The sequence below is a fragment of the Lepidochelys kempii genome, chromosome 17 (genome assembly GCF_965140265.1).
Source record: "Lepidochelys kempii isolate rLepKem1 chromosome 17, rLepKem1.hap2, whole genome shotgun sequence".
NCBI classification, from domain to species: domain Eukaryota; kingdom Metazoa; phylum Chordata; order Testudines; family Cheloniidae; genus Lepidochelys; species Lepidochelys kempii.
In genome coordinates this window covers 1,195,214-1,208,746 of record NC_133272.1, presented here as the reverse complement: position 1 = coordinate 1,208,746, position 13,533 = coordinate 1,195,214, and the positions used below count along the sequence as shown (strand labels likewise).

Here is a 13,533-nt window from a genome sequence, read left to right as displayed (position 1 = left end):
AGCTACAATTTCATTGTGCAATTTACAAGCCCAATGCCTGAATGCTCTGAAAGAACCAGCGACCTCCTGCTGCAATGAGATTACTTTCCAGACCCTGCAATCAGTCATTTGTCATTTTTTTCCAAAACTTTAATTGTCCAAAGAAATATGGTGGCTGTTGATGTAATATATACAGGGCCTACTTCACTTACATTATAAAAACAGCCTGATTTCATAAGCAGGATGGAAGAAGCAGAAAGCGCAAGTGCAGTGGAAAGGAAGTTCTAAGGACAACAAGAAATTAATTTCAATTTAGCATAAGTCTGTGTTTGGCAACAGCCATAAATAAGGGGCAAGCAACTGATAAATGCAGAGGGACATTGTTACCACACAAAGAGTTCATAAGGGAAACAGGATTTTAAAAAAATCTCATACCTACCTTTACATAACAGTTGATAGCAATTAAAGTGAATAAGAATGCTCTGGTCATGGAACTGCAACAAAATCTGCAATTAGGAAACTACAGGGCCAGAGTCTTTGCTCAGGCCAAGCTGTGCTCAGTGTAGGACCAAGAGTGGGTATGCAGATAGAGGCAGCTTTAAACTGCCTTTATTCTTGCCTAGTCCTGCATCTGACCCCATCCCCGGCTTAATTTAGACCAACCTGCCCATCTGCCCATGGCTCCAAGGGACTCCTGGATCAGCCAATGGCCAGGCACAGAGGGTGACATAAGAACTGTCATAGTGGCTCATCACCAACAAAGGATCCCTCAACAAAGAATTCTCCTAGGGCAGTTAAAATGGGTTTATGGATGCTTTGAGCTCCTAGAACTGGAGAAAAGCAAGTCAGATTGCTCCCTTGATTCAGGCTCACTGTGTGCAAGAGGAACATCCTGTTGTGTTAAATAATCAATAGTCCCGAGTTTTAACATCTCCATCTTCTTAGGAAGGGCTTTAGACTGAACTATCATCCGTACACTTTAGCATCTTCTTAACTTGAAGTAGTGTACAGCAGTGGTTCTCAACCAGGGGTCCAGGCCTCCTGTGGGCCACAAGCAGGTTTCAGGGGGTCCGTCAAGCAGGACCAGTGTTAAACTCACTGCGGCCTAGGGCAGACAGCCAAAGTCCCACTGCATGGGGCTGAAGCCTGGGGCCCTGAACAACTTAGCTTCATGGGGCACTGGGGCCATGGGCAATTGCCCTGCTTGCTACCCCTTAATGCCAGACCTGGCTTTTATAGGCAGAAAACCAGTTACTGTGGCACAGGTGGGCCTTGAAGTTTTGATAGCATGTCTGGGGGGGACTGTGAAAGAAAAAGGGTGAGAACCCTGCTGTACAGTATCTGAGTGTATTGATGGTGGGAAAGAGGGAAACTGTATTATAAACCAGGAGACTGGCCAACGGCAAAGAAATTTCTTCATTATAGCACTTTATGCTTTTATTTCCTACGTTTGCCATCAGACTCCAAAAGGAAGTTTTATTCCCAGCTCTCTGTGGCTAGTGGGAAGGTCAGCTCTCAGCTGCAGGCCTGTCTCTGGGACAGAAATGCAAAAAGACCTCAGCTTACAAATACTTCTTCTTCCTCCATAGCCACACATCCCTGGAAGCTCCATTTCCACTCCTTATTTCGACCGAAGCTCCCACAATTCTTCTGGCTGAGATGAGGTGCTGTACATGGGTGTCTACCTGCTGAGAGGTGAGTTGGTGGTGGCATTTGGCAATAGTGTAATTAGGGGTCCTGCAGCTCTCTCCATCCAGAGCTTGTGGTTAGTGGGTAAAAGCCGCATATGCTTCCTGGGGAAAGCAACTGCAGGGGTAAACACACAAACATTATTCTCCCTCGAAAGAAGGATAACCTACTATTTCTGTATATCAGCTGGGGGCTCAGGATAGACTCTTCCTGGCCTTGCATTCCTCTCCATTCTAATTGCTGAAACTACAAAAATACTGTAGCAAACATGTACAAGAATTCTAAATATCAGGCTCTTTTTGAAGATGAACATCTCCAGCAATAATGTCATCCACCTGAAGTGAAGGACAAACGGGCCTTGCCCTAGCTCTAGTCTAGGGACCAGGTGTTTTGACCTGCAGTTGAGGGGATCAGCAATCAGCAGCACCAGTGAGATCCCATGGGGAGTGGAGGGGAAGGAATACAGTGGGCCAGATTCTCAGCTGGTGTAAATTGGCATATATTCATTGACTTGAGTGGAGCAACAACAGTTTACACTAGCTGAGGATCTGGCCCAATTACATAAACTAGAGAGCAAAACAGGTCACTCTAATGCTTATCTAAAGGCCACAGTCTGAAATGTCAGATGATCCAGCAAAATGCTCTTCTGAGAGGGACAGACAGCCTAAAAAATTACTTGTTTTCCTCATGCACTGTGAATTGCTATGCAGACTCATGAGGAGATGCTGCCCACCTTGGGGTAGCCATTCCGTGACCTCATATGTGTGCTGTGCAGGAGTCGACACATGGACAGGACATTGCTTTGAGCTCAGCTTTCCAGGGCCCAGCATTTTTTACTTTCCTGAAATACAGCATTCTCCAGGTAACGGGTCACAAATCTCCAGATACAGCCAGGCTGGAAGGAAGATGAATGCTACTTAAATATCCTCAAATCTGAAAGTAACTCAGCCAGAAACTGCTACAAGTTAAAGCTGCTAAGTTATATTCAGCCTTTAAAAATAAGTTCAAATATTATGTAGGCCTGGCTTGACATAAGTAACTTGCTTCATTTCTTAGTGGGCATAATTGGGAAGATGAATGGAAGGTTCAGTTGTAAATAGGGGCTTGACAAACAGTATGCTGGAGTCCAGGATTTCTGTACTAGCTAGACAAGAAACGACAGCTTTATGCTAGGGACTATGGACAAGATAAACATGGAATATAAAGATCAGGTTCCACATGAACAGCATATTGACAGAGCACACTGTCTGGGATTGGTTCCTGCAAAGTAACTAAGCCAATCCAAAAATGTGTGGTGTAATGTACAGCAAATGCAATGTAACATATAAATGAACACAAAGGAAGAGGTTATCTGTGTAACTCTGGATGTGTGGAATGCCAGATACCCACCCCCTATGGTTGAGTCTGATCAACTCAGCGTAGCTTTGCTGTATGCCAAGTAAGGAACCTAAGTGACAAAATCCAGAGTCAAACTGAATGTTTTGGAATGACCTGACATGTTCTCCCAGCACTAGACAAGGTGTTGGGGATAAGCCAAATGGAAAAGGTCTCGGAGGGAATCCCAACATATTATATTTTAATTGAAATTATTCCTGAATAACCTTAACAACAATCTGACTCTCCAGACATTTGTTTATTTCAGTTACTAACTATAACTTTCTTTTACAGCTGTAGTTTGAGAGGGGGGAAAACATTTTAATAAATTGTCAGTTTATCTTAAATGTATTCATCAGTCACTAACGTGAATGTGCTTGAATGCTATGTTATAATTAAGTAGTGACACAACAGTAAGTTCTGTGATTCTGTTCATAAGCAATAGAGAAATGTGAATGTTCAAAGTTCCATCTCCTTAGCTTTGCAACATACATTATTTTTGCCACCAAGAAGTATGCGAAGTACAGCAAGTCTTCTTCATAAGCAAACACAGCTATATCATTTGTGGTAAAATTGCTGAAACAGATTTTTTATTGTCATGGTCATTACCTGATAGCTAGCCTGTAACAAACTCCTTCATTGTCAAACATCATCTTGTTGAAGATTAACCTGGCTAAGATAAAAACTTAACTTTTTCATCAATAAAACTATGCAAATTCACACCTTGTTGGGTCATGAACTCATTGAAGATTAATTAGTTCATCACCAGACAGGGCCCAGTCCCACAAATGGTCAGAAACACGCTGAAGTCCCTTGGATTTCTTGTGTTGATCACTAGTTTAGGCCCTCAATTTGTAAGAAAATCTATAACAGGCTTTTGTTTTTTATTTTGAACTTGTGTTCTTCAAAACTAGCTTATGAACTAATCAAAAGGAGAAAGTACAGGGGAAGTTACATGGCATAAGTTTAAGTATTTGTTGCCCAAAAAAGACACAGTGCCAATTCCAACACAATGTGTAATATAATGTAAATTAGGCCCTGATCTGCAGAACACTTGCACGTGTGCTTACCTTTACTTCCTTGATTTGATGGCTTTAAACATTCCCCTTCCCCCTCAGATTCCAAAATCAGAGGGGCCCAGATCCCCAAAGCTATTTAAGCCCCTACTTTCCACTGAAATACTTGTATGGGTCTGGACCTGGGTATCTAATTCTTAGGTGCTTTTGAAATTTCATCCCAGCTCTGCAGGCTCTATCCCTATGGAACTAGACTCCTGCCTTGACTGGAAGAGTTCACAGAGCAGGGTGATGGCTGCCCTATCAGATCCCAGATAAAGAGATCATTAGAGCTGAATGCAATTTATTCCTTACAACTGTTTTTCCCCCATTTTAAAAACAGGCTTTTTCAAAACTCAAGACTTTTGCAAAGATTTTCTTTTCAGCAAAACTTGTGTGTTCCTTTGTCAAAACCAGAAATGCTGACATCTGTTTTTCCCCTTCTCCTTTTTCTGCCACTGAATGCACCAGAAGGTGTAGGGGGTTTTTAGTTTCACTTTTCCTTTTTCCCCCTTCGCTACTTTGCAACTTTCCCAAAGCGGAGGGAATGGGAGAAGGTGAAGAGTGGTAAAAGGAGACAACTGGAGGAAATGACTCCTGGCCCCCTTTCATTGTACTGCCTCGCTCCCAAAAGGGGTGGGAGGGGAATGAACTGAAGTGGAAGCTGTGCTCCCCGCTACCGCGCACACGGGCGGGAAGGGCAGAGCCCAGGGCACTGGTTAAATGCAGACGGGCAAGAGGGGTTGAGCCTGGGCACGGGGGTTCGTTGCGGGGAAGGGCTGAGCGCATTGCCCGGCAGGGCGGAACCCAGGGGCGCTCGGTCCCCGGCAGCCCCGCGCTCTCCCCATGGAGGCCGTCCCACGCTCTGCGCCGGCCAGCACAGGCGGCTCCGGCCGCCGGGCATGCGGGGCCTGGGGGGGAGGCGTCTGGCAGCCGCGGCCCCGGCCCTCTCCCGTCCGCTCCGGGCGGGGCCTGCCTCCCCTCCGCCTCCTGCCTCTGCGGGCGGCGCGCCGCGCTCCGCCGGCCCCCGCCATGGCCGACAGCCCGGGCCCCGCTGGCGGCGGGCGGCCGCGCTGCCCCCGGGCCGCCCCCGCGGTGGAGCCGGTTCTCTTTCTGGGCACCGTGGCGCTGGCCCTGCAGGCCCCGCTCTGCACCCAGTACCTGTGGGACCGGCTCGGGGCCGAGCTCGGCTACAACGGCTCCGCGGCCAGCGGCGCGCCCGGCTGCGGCAACGCGAGCGGCGCGGGGGACCCCCGGCAGCAGGTGGGCGAGGCGGGCGGCGCGGGGCGCGGGCGGGCGGTGCGGGGCGCGGGCGGCCCGTCGGGGGACAGGGGCCCCTTGCGCTCCGACTGCTGTCGGTGGGGGGGTGCCCGAGAGCGGGCCCAGCCCTGGGACCCCAGAGGTGCTGGAAGTAGGGGGGCTGGGGCTGCGGCCCCACCCCCGGGCTTGCCGTGGCCCCATTGTACACAGGGTTCAGGGGCTGCCCCACAACCCCTCTGTGCCCAGCCAGGCAGAGCTGGGAGGAAGCTGGGCCATATTTTCGCAGCTCCGGCACCTCACTCAGACCCGAGGTGATGGGCCGGGTACATAGACCTTGAGGGACAGATATTGTGCCTTCCAGGGGCCTCACCTGCCTGTGTCTGTTCTCCTGTCTCAGGAAGTGGAGACCTTGGCCTCCCATTGGAACCTCTACATCAACCTGGCAGGCTTCTTTGTGGGTCTCTTCTCCGTGACTCTCTTTGGACCATGGAGTGACAGCGTGGGTCGGCGTCCCACACTCATCCTGCCTGCTGTGGGCATGGCCTTGCAGGCTGCCATCTATCTCCTTGTCATGTACTTGAGGCTGCCTGTTGGCTACTTCCTGCTTGGGCGCATTCTCTGTGGCCTTATGGGGGACTACAACCTGATCCTGGCCAGCTGCTTTGCCTACGTGGCGGACATCAGTGACCAGCGTTCCCGTACGTTCCGTGTAGCCATCCTGGAGGCGTGCCTTGGCATGGCAGGCATGCTGGCCAGCATCATTGGAGGGCAGTGGCGCAAAGCTCAGGGCTACATCAATCCCTTCTGGCTCGTGTTTGCTGTCAGTCTTGCCACTGCCCTCTATGCTGCTCTTTGTCTCCAGGAATCGGTGAAGGAGAGGAAACCAGCCAAGCTGTTCACCCTCAGTCACTACGTGTCTGTGTACAGGCTGTATGTAGCCCCAGGGTACCAGAGATCCAGGCAGAAGCTTGCTCTCTACTCTCTGACTTTCTTTCTCATTGTCACCATCCACTTTGGAGCCAGGGACATCTTTGTCCTATACGAACTCAGCTCCCCTCTCTGCTGGGGCTCGGATCTGATTGGCTATGGCTCAGCGGCTAGTTACCTGACTTACCTGAGCAGCCTGGCAGGGCTGCGGGCACTGCAGCTGTGCCTTGAAGACACCTGGGTAGCAGAGTTAGGATTGCTCTCCAACATCTCGGGCCTGGTTGTGATTTCACTTGCTTCCACGACACTACTGATGTTCACAGGTGATGCTGAATCCCTAAGTCCAGGTAGCACAGTGTCCTAGCTTAAAAATTGCCAGAGGAGTGAGGAGAGGATGGCATCCTCTTGGAAAGACAGAAAGGCAGAAGAGACGTCTCCAAAGTATCCATATACCAAAATTGCTGAGATCAGCAGCCTGTCACACCTTGTATTTACTGTCCCCACCGGGCGGTGGTGCTGCAGGTAGAGGGAATCGCTACAGACAGTTGTAGACTAACCAAAAGCCACACAAACAAGGTATCTTAAGCTACCCTCAAAGGGGCCCTAGAAGAAGGTGGGCTGCAGGGCGCGCATGGGCTAATGGCAGGAGGATGGCAGGCTCCTTGGCAGCTACAAGTGTTTTATTTGTGGGGTTGGTTTTGTTTTAAGCTAGCAATGTTATTCCACAGGTAAGGAAACCTCCTGGGTGTGTCTTATTTCTCACTCACAGGTTATGGAATCCTGTTTCTTTCAATGGCAGCCACTCCAGTGATCCGGGCAAAGCTGTCCAAACTAGTGGATGAGAAAGATCAGGGTAAGTGATCAACCCGTATAAGCCACAGCAGGCTCCGAAACATCCAACCTAGTGATGTCCACGTGACACATTAAAAACCAAACAACCCAAGGAGTGTGCCTCAGCCTCTCCCGGCAGGAGGCACCAAAAGGACCAGGTCAGGTAAACTCAGCGCTCTTCTGATCCCTCGTCCTGCTGGCATATGCACACATCTCCAGGCCCTGCACAGGACAGTCATTCTGCAGCATTGTGAGCAGTTTTTCTAGGCAATACAGTGAACCTACTTGGGACTAGAATGTGCCGAGGAAGATATAGTCAAAGAGAAAAGCAGCACGTTAAATCTTGGGGCTGGGTCACTTATGACCTCCCACTGGTCGCAAAACCTTTCACGGGAACTGGAGTTAGAACGGGTTGAAAAATAAACTCTGGAAACACTAATAACCCAGGGTATGGCTTTGGTCTGCGTGAGCTGGCAACATTTGGAAGAACTCGGCGCTAGTAAAGGATGTGACCACAGGACGTAGGGTTACCCTTCTCCATAACGCTGGGGAGACCTGGGCCTCTCTGCCTCCTGTACACGGACCTGGCTGGAAATGCCACTGCAGAGTCAGGAGAGGGGAAGACGGGCTTAGTGCAGTGTAGCCCAGAAATGGCTTCCCAGTGATTAAATGAAAGCGCTGGTTCCTCCAACCGGCTAATGTGGGCCCCTCTTAGAGTGAAGCTAGTGTAAATTTGATTCCAAGGTTATAAAACTAAACCTGCAGATCTCTGCTGTGTTTAATATTTATTGGGTGATAAAATGTGCTTGGCACTTACGTTTAGCTAGTTTCTGCCTCGGGGGATTTACAGTCCGTCTGATGCAGTATCCAGATTCAGCACTGTGGTGAGTGCAACTTATGGAGGGCAGTGGAGTTATCCTACTTACACTCGTGCTGAACTTGGCCCATCATACCTATCTCAGCTCCCAGCCCTTGGCACCTGCACTGCAAAGAAAAAGGGCCACCTTCTGATCTGAGTGGAAATATTTTAGTAAGGTCCAGATTGCCTTATTGAAATGTACCGAGATGGTCAGGTGTGTTCAGTCTAAGGGTGGCCAAAAGGGGAGCCTCATTGCTAAGCTCTGACGTTGGTGTCTTTCCAGGTGCTCTTTTTGCCTCTGTTGCCTGCGTGGAAGGTCTCTGCTCGCTTGTGGCCACAGGAGTGTTCAACTCTCTCTACCCTGCAAGCCTGCACTTCATGAAGGGATTCCCCTTTCTCTTTGGGGCAATAATTCTGCTTGTTCCAGCTGCTCTTGTTGGGTAACTAAGATTCTGGTCTTATAACTCAGTCTAAAAGCCTTTGTATGTGGCTCTGTAGTTGCTGGTGGGGTCTCTTGCAGGACACTGGCTTGTAATAGGCCTTTACAAGGCTTGTTCTAAATGCTGCTAATTGGAAGGAATTTGGTGCCACAGTAGGCCGATGTCCAAGTTTCTCAACTGGGGAAACCACTGCCCAAGTTCTCTCTTGGCTCACAAGTAAACTGATTTCAGTGGGGTTCTTCCTACTCACTATGTGTCCACATTGCAACATTTCCACACACACATCCCCCGCACTCCATGTGCGTGTGGATGGTGGGGGGCGGAAGCGGCTCAGAACTGAGTTACATTTCAAGAGCTGAACGTGTGGAGTGGAATTGCAGGGGGTATGCCAGGTCAGGATTGAGGCACATTGTCACAGTTACGTATGTAATCCTCATGCGTTGCCTGCCTGCACTGTGCTGGCACGAGCTACTAGCTGTCATTCCATTAAAACATGACAGTTTATTTTTCTTACTTATATCTCCCTGAGCTTTGTGCTGTCCCAGAGCTCAGCACCAATCCACAGAAGGACTGTGAGGAGAGGTGGAGAGCTCAGAGCCTGGGCAAAATATTGCTCTTTCACCGCTTCCTCCAGCAGCTGCTGTAGGGAAGAGCTTGAGTACACTCAACAGCTTGTCATCCTTCAGTTGCCCTGCTGGTTAAAGCAAGAGAAGCGAGGTTGCTTTTGACGAGGTTGCTTTTGACGTTGTCAGTGGTGGTGGCTCTGGCTGGGAGGCCGGGGTGGGGCTTATAGGAGAAGTGCAGTAACTGCTGGACCTGTGGAGTTTTTCTCGCAGGGCCATTTCCTCTCTCTTTCCTTGAGATTTTAAAGCCCTGGCTTTGTGTAGGCAGAGTTCTGACACTGTCCTTTCTCTCTTAGGTGGATAGAAATCTCGGACACGACACCCGAATATGGTCACTTTACGGATGCTTCCTGATCCCTCACACAAGCCTAAGCACTGATTCACCAAAAGAAAATTATTTGTGTGGCTGAGCAAGCCGGTTGGAAAGCTGCTGCTTATTCTGCTGGGAAGATCTGACCAATGAGCGTACAAAATCTCTAAGGTTCTTGCTTATTTAAAGTTCCAAGTAGCTGGAAATCATAGCTTTAATCAGCCAGTAAAAACCTGATCCTGCCAGCAGGGTTAGCGCCTCATGGTCCTGCTGGCTCGGCCTGTCTGGGAAAACACAAGCAATTTTAAAAGTAAAGGAGTAGAAAGAGATGCTGCTGATGCCCATTTGCAGGTGACAGAGGAGTGAGAACTAATAGGCCAGGCTGGGTGGCCCATGGGGGAATGTGCTCTCCTGCTGAGGGGTTGGGGGCAATGCCAGGGCGCAAATTCCCCTCTGAACAGAGGGCACTCTACCCTGTTGAGTGGCCAATAAGCCATTAGTGTGGAAAAAGAAACTCATGACCAAACTCACCTCTCCCTCCCGGAAGAGATGGCACCTGAAGAGCAGAACGGAAGTAGAGGAAGCCCAGCACTGGCTGAATAGATTGTAGAGGGAGAGAGGCAGGCCCGGGCCCCCGTCTGCACCCAAACTGCTTGGGTTGTTTGGTTTTCAATGTGTCACGTGGACATCACTAGGTTGGACTTGTTCTGCACTTTACTGCTCAGGCCAGGCTCTTGTAGCAAGCTGAGAGTGAGAAATAAGTCTTCCTAGGAGTGCGTGTGAGCCTGGAGGGACATTCTCCCCTTCTGCCTGTTTAGCTGCAGAGCCCATTCATGGAAGAACTAATGGCAGTGCACACAAGTCCCATGGAGCTCGGCTGTTCTCAGCTGGCAGATGGGTGTTAGCATCAGCCGCAGTGCAGTGTGTGCCACAGAGGAGAAGCTGATGGGAGAAGTGCCAAGGCACGTTACACTGTGCCCTTCTCCTAGTGCCCTTCAGCCCAGGATTTCAAAGTTCTTTGCAAAGGTGGGCAGTTCAGGTTGGAAGCCTGAGGAAGATGGGTTAAAGCTAAACCTGTCCCCACATCCATAACTGTGGGCACCTAAATTCTATAACTGTGGATTAAGTGACTTCCTAAGGCCACAAAGTAAGCAAATGGCAGAGCCAGGATCAATCTCATCCTATCACTAAGCTGAGCTGGATGAGGGAGCAGGGCAGGGGGCTGTATTTGCAGGGGGGAGATCATACGTTCTGTGGGACGTAATCTGTCAGCAAGCGGACTGCTGCTTTGCTTCCCAGACAGTGGAAGGTGCCATCATGTTTTCACACTGTCACTTGCTCAGCTATCCCCTGCCGAGGTAGTAACGCCTCTCACCAATCCACGGTGTGCAAAGCCTTCACAGCTATTCTTCTAACAGCTGTTAAAATTGTTTCCCCTTGAATATATGATCTGTACAATAAGAACAGGAGGACTTGTGGCACCTTAGGGACTAACCAATTTATTTGAGCATGAGCTTTCGTGAGCTACAGCCCACTTCATCGAATGCATCTGATGAAGTGAGCTGTAGCTCACGAAAGCTCATGCTCAAATAAATTGGTTAGTCGTTAAGGTGCCACAAGTCCTCCTTTCTTTTTGCGAATACAGACTAACACGGCTGTTACTCTGAAACCTGTGATGATCTGTACAGTAATTAAGTGGCACTGCTGATAACAAACCCCTTATGCAAGGTGCTGAGATAGTCCCTGTGCTGTTTTGTAATCGGATTCATGACAAGATTGCTCATTCCCAGAATAGCAAGTCCCTGGTTCCTCTCATGGCCCATAAAGGCTGGCCTTGGCAGCAGAGCTGTTCTATAGAATCATAAAAATGGAAGGGACCTTGAGCGGTTGTCTTCTAGCTCGGCCCCCTCTGCTGAGGCAGGACCAAGTAAACCTTGACCATGCCTGATAGCTGTCTGTTTCTAAAAACTTCCACAGATGGGGATCCTACAGTGGTAACACATTCCAATACTTAAACTATCCTTACAGTTGGAAAGATTTTCCTAATATCTAACCTAAATCTCCCTTCCTGCGGATTAAGCTCATTACTTCTTGTCCTACCTTCGGGGACCCGGAGAACAACTGACCACCATCCTCTATCACAGCCCTTAACACATCCTCTTTATTACAACCTTTAACACAGAAGACTGTCTTCTTTTCTCAAGACTAAACATTTTTTAAATGTTTCCTCATACGTCAGGTTTTCTAAACCTTTTATCATTTGTGGTGGTGTCCTGTGGACTCTCTGCAGTTTGTCCAGACTTCCTTCCCTGCTTATCTCTCTCCATTATTCTCCTGCTTTTCTCTCTCTGGGTTGAAGACTTTGGAGTAAAAAGCAGCAGCAAATAATCTGATGCCAGGTGGAGAATGAGCTTATCAAAGAGCCTGGAGCCATAAAGATTAGAGATAATCCCCTGAGACTTGCTAGCAGCAACTACATACTGGGTTAACCTTTTCCTGGGCACTGGAGTGATGCTCACAGCAGCTCTGATTCTGTTACTGCCTGTAAATATAATATGCAGCATTTGCCAAACCAGCACAAGCTCTTGTTTAGCCCCTGCTCAAGTGGGGAGTGGGGCGAGATGGTACGCGCAGTGGGAAGGTGTGTGAGGGGAGAATGGTTATCGGCTGCCTTAGGAGCCTGATCTGATCACAGTGGGCCCATTGTAAGAGTGCTGAGCGATGTCAATACAAAGCTCAATGTGGGGGCTGCCTGGCCAACTCTGAGCTTCGGGCTAACACTGACTTTCCCCACAAACAGGGCATGCCAGGAGTTCAGGGTTGTGGATCAATTTGTATCTGAATTCCTCAGTGCAGCACCAGGCCACTAAACGCTAGCTGATCCCACTGGGCTGCAGGTCTGTTCTCCTGGCCAGTGTCACCAGCTGGCAGTGTCTGCACAGTTCGATTTCATTGGTCCCACCGTGCTGGCCTTGCGTGTCAGTCACCCACTGTGTGTAAAGGAAGACTCCAATAGGGTTTATGGAAGAATAACAGTGCTTTGCTTAAACAAGTTTTTCTAGGCTCTCCTCACAGATCCTCAAGCCTGGGGCCAATGCACGACCTACCATGGTGTGGCTATGAGCAGCAGGTATGGTTGTCCTTAGAATTCAATGAGCTCCATGCTCACATTAATCCCAAACCCTGCCCGGGACATCCAGGCCCTGGGTAAAATGGAGGCTGTTTCTATATTATATTATACAGGTTCTTGTATTGCCCTCAGCACCCCAGTACCTGAGCGCCTTCTACTCATGCATTAAGCAACATGGCTAGCAGTTGTCTCTCATCCTCTTTCCAGGAGAGAAGATGTGGGCAGTGGAATGTTTTGGTAGGTTCCCCCCTCACTATGTCCATGCTGCTCTTTGTGTTTGAGAAGGCAGGTCGGAGCAGTGGCTCTGGTGCTGGGAGTGGGAGTTTGGGCTTAGCTCCCAGGGGAGTTTGTGCACAGTCTCAGACCAGCCCCCCAGCAAGCTCTGTCTCCCACACAGACCAGCTTTATCCTCATGGTAGGAAGTTTCACTGCCTGAGAGGTGGAGTTGTTGGCCATGGCCCTCACCCCATGCCTTAGACCTGTACAGGTCCTTGTCCTTGACTCTCTTGGCTATGGGAAACCAGTGTAAAGGGTGGAGGACAGGCCACATGGGCTCACAGTAGCCTGTGGTGCTGAGGAGACGAACTGTAGCATCCTGTACGAGCTGGAGTTTCCTGCGGCCTGATGGTTTGTGCCTTCCCAAAGGACAAGTTTGTCTGGCCCTGATGAACAATAGTGTCCTCTTGCCCTAAAATCCATTCAGGTGCCTCTGGGTCAGTGCAGCATACAACAGGCTCTGCCCCTTCATTCACCACGCGAGGAGACTCTCGGTATCAGATGGCCTGAGTCGGGCCTGCAGTTCTGCTGGGGTTGGAATCTTCAGACCAGTCCCAAAGTGACATGAGCTGGGCTCATCCCTGCCCCCTAGGCCTGGGTGGCAGAGAAGGTGCAGGCTGGAGGGAGCAGAGCCTAGGCAAGCCATGTCCCTGTGCCTATGGCTGTCTCGGATCACATCAGCTGCAGATGCATTGCTGTGCCTCCCCGCCCGCTGCGGGCCCGTGGCGTCACGCGCTCAAACCCAATGCCTCTAATTGAAAGCAATTCATAATTCAGGAG

At 49.6% G+C, this 13,533-nt stretch overlaps 2 protein-coding genes across 2 annotated transcripts in view; one reads left to right on the top strand and one right to left on the bottom strand.

The window, feature by feature from the left end:
* Window positions 1-6,363, bottom strand: part of SLC13A2 (solute carrier family 13 member 2) — a 43,913-nt gene extending 37,550 nt beyond the window's left edge. Inside the window, exon 1 of the mRNA XM_073315085.1 lies at window positions 5,728-6,363. Within this exon, the coding sequence (XP_073171186.1) occupies window positions 5,728-5,778 (51 nt within the window). The 5' untranslated portion in view covers window positions 5,779-6,363. The remainder of the gene's footprint in view (window positions 1-5,727) is intronic.
* SLC46A1 (solute carrier family 46 member 1) lies at window positions 4,720-10,174 on the top strand. The gene is made up of 5 exons (XM_073315089.1): window positions 4,720-5,360; window positions 5,755-6,607; window positions 7,054-7,137; window positions 8,258-8,414; window positions 9,334-10,174. Exons 1-5 carry the CDS (start codon window positions 4,944-4,946, stop codon window positions 9,389-9,391), a joined length of 1,569 nt encoding a protein of 522 aa, XP_073171190.1. The 5' UTR covers window positions 4,720-4,943; the 3' UTR covers window positions 9,392-10,174.
* The last annotated feature ends 3,359 nt before the right edge of the window (window positions 10,175-13,533 follow it).

Excerpts from the sequence above, each read along its gene's own strand:
- SLC46A1 (XM_073315089.1), top strand. The coding sequence starts at position 4,944 with ATGGAGGCCGTCCCACGCTCTGCGCCGGCCAGCACAGGCGGCTCCGGC. Across the intron at positions 7,138-8,257 it reads AGTGGATGAGAAAGATCAGG|GTGCTCTTTTTGCCTCTGTT; the intron begins GTAAGTGATCAA and ends GTGTCTTTCCAG. Across the intron at positions 8,415-9,333 it reads GTTCCAGCTGCTCTTGTTGG|GTGGATAGAAATCTCGGACA; the intron begins GTAACTAAGATT and ends TTTCTCTCTTAG.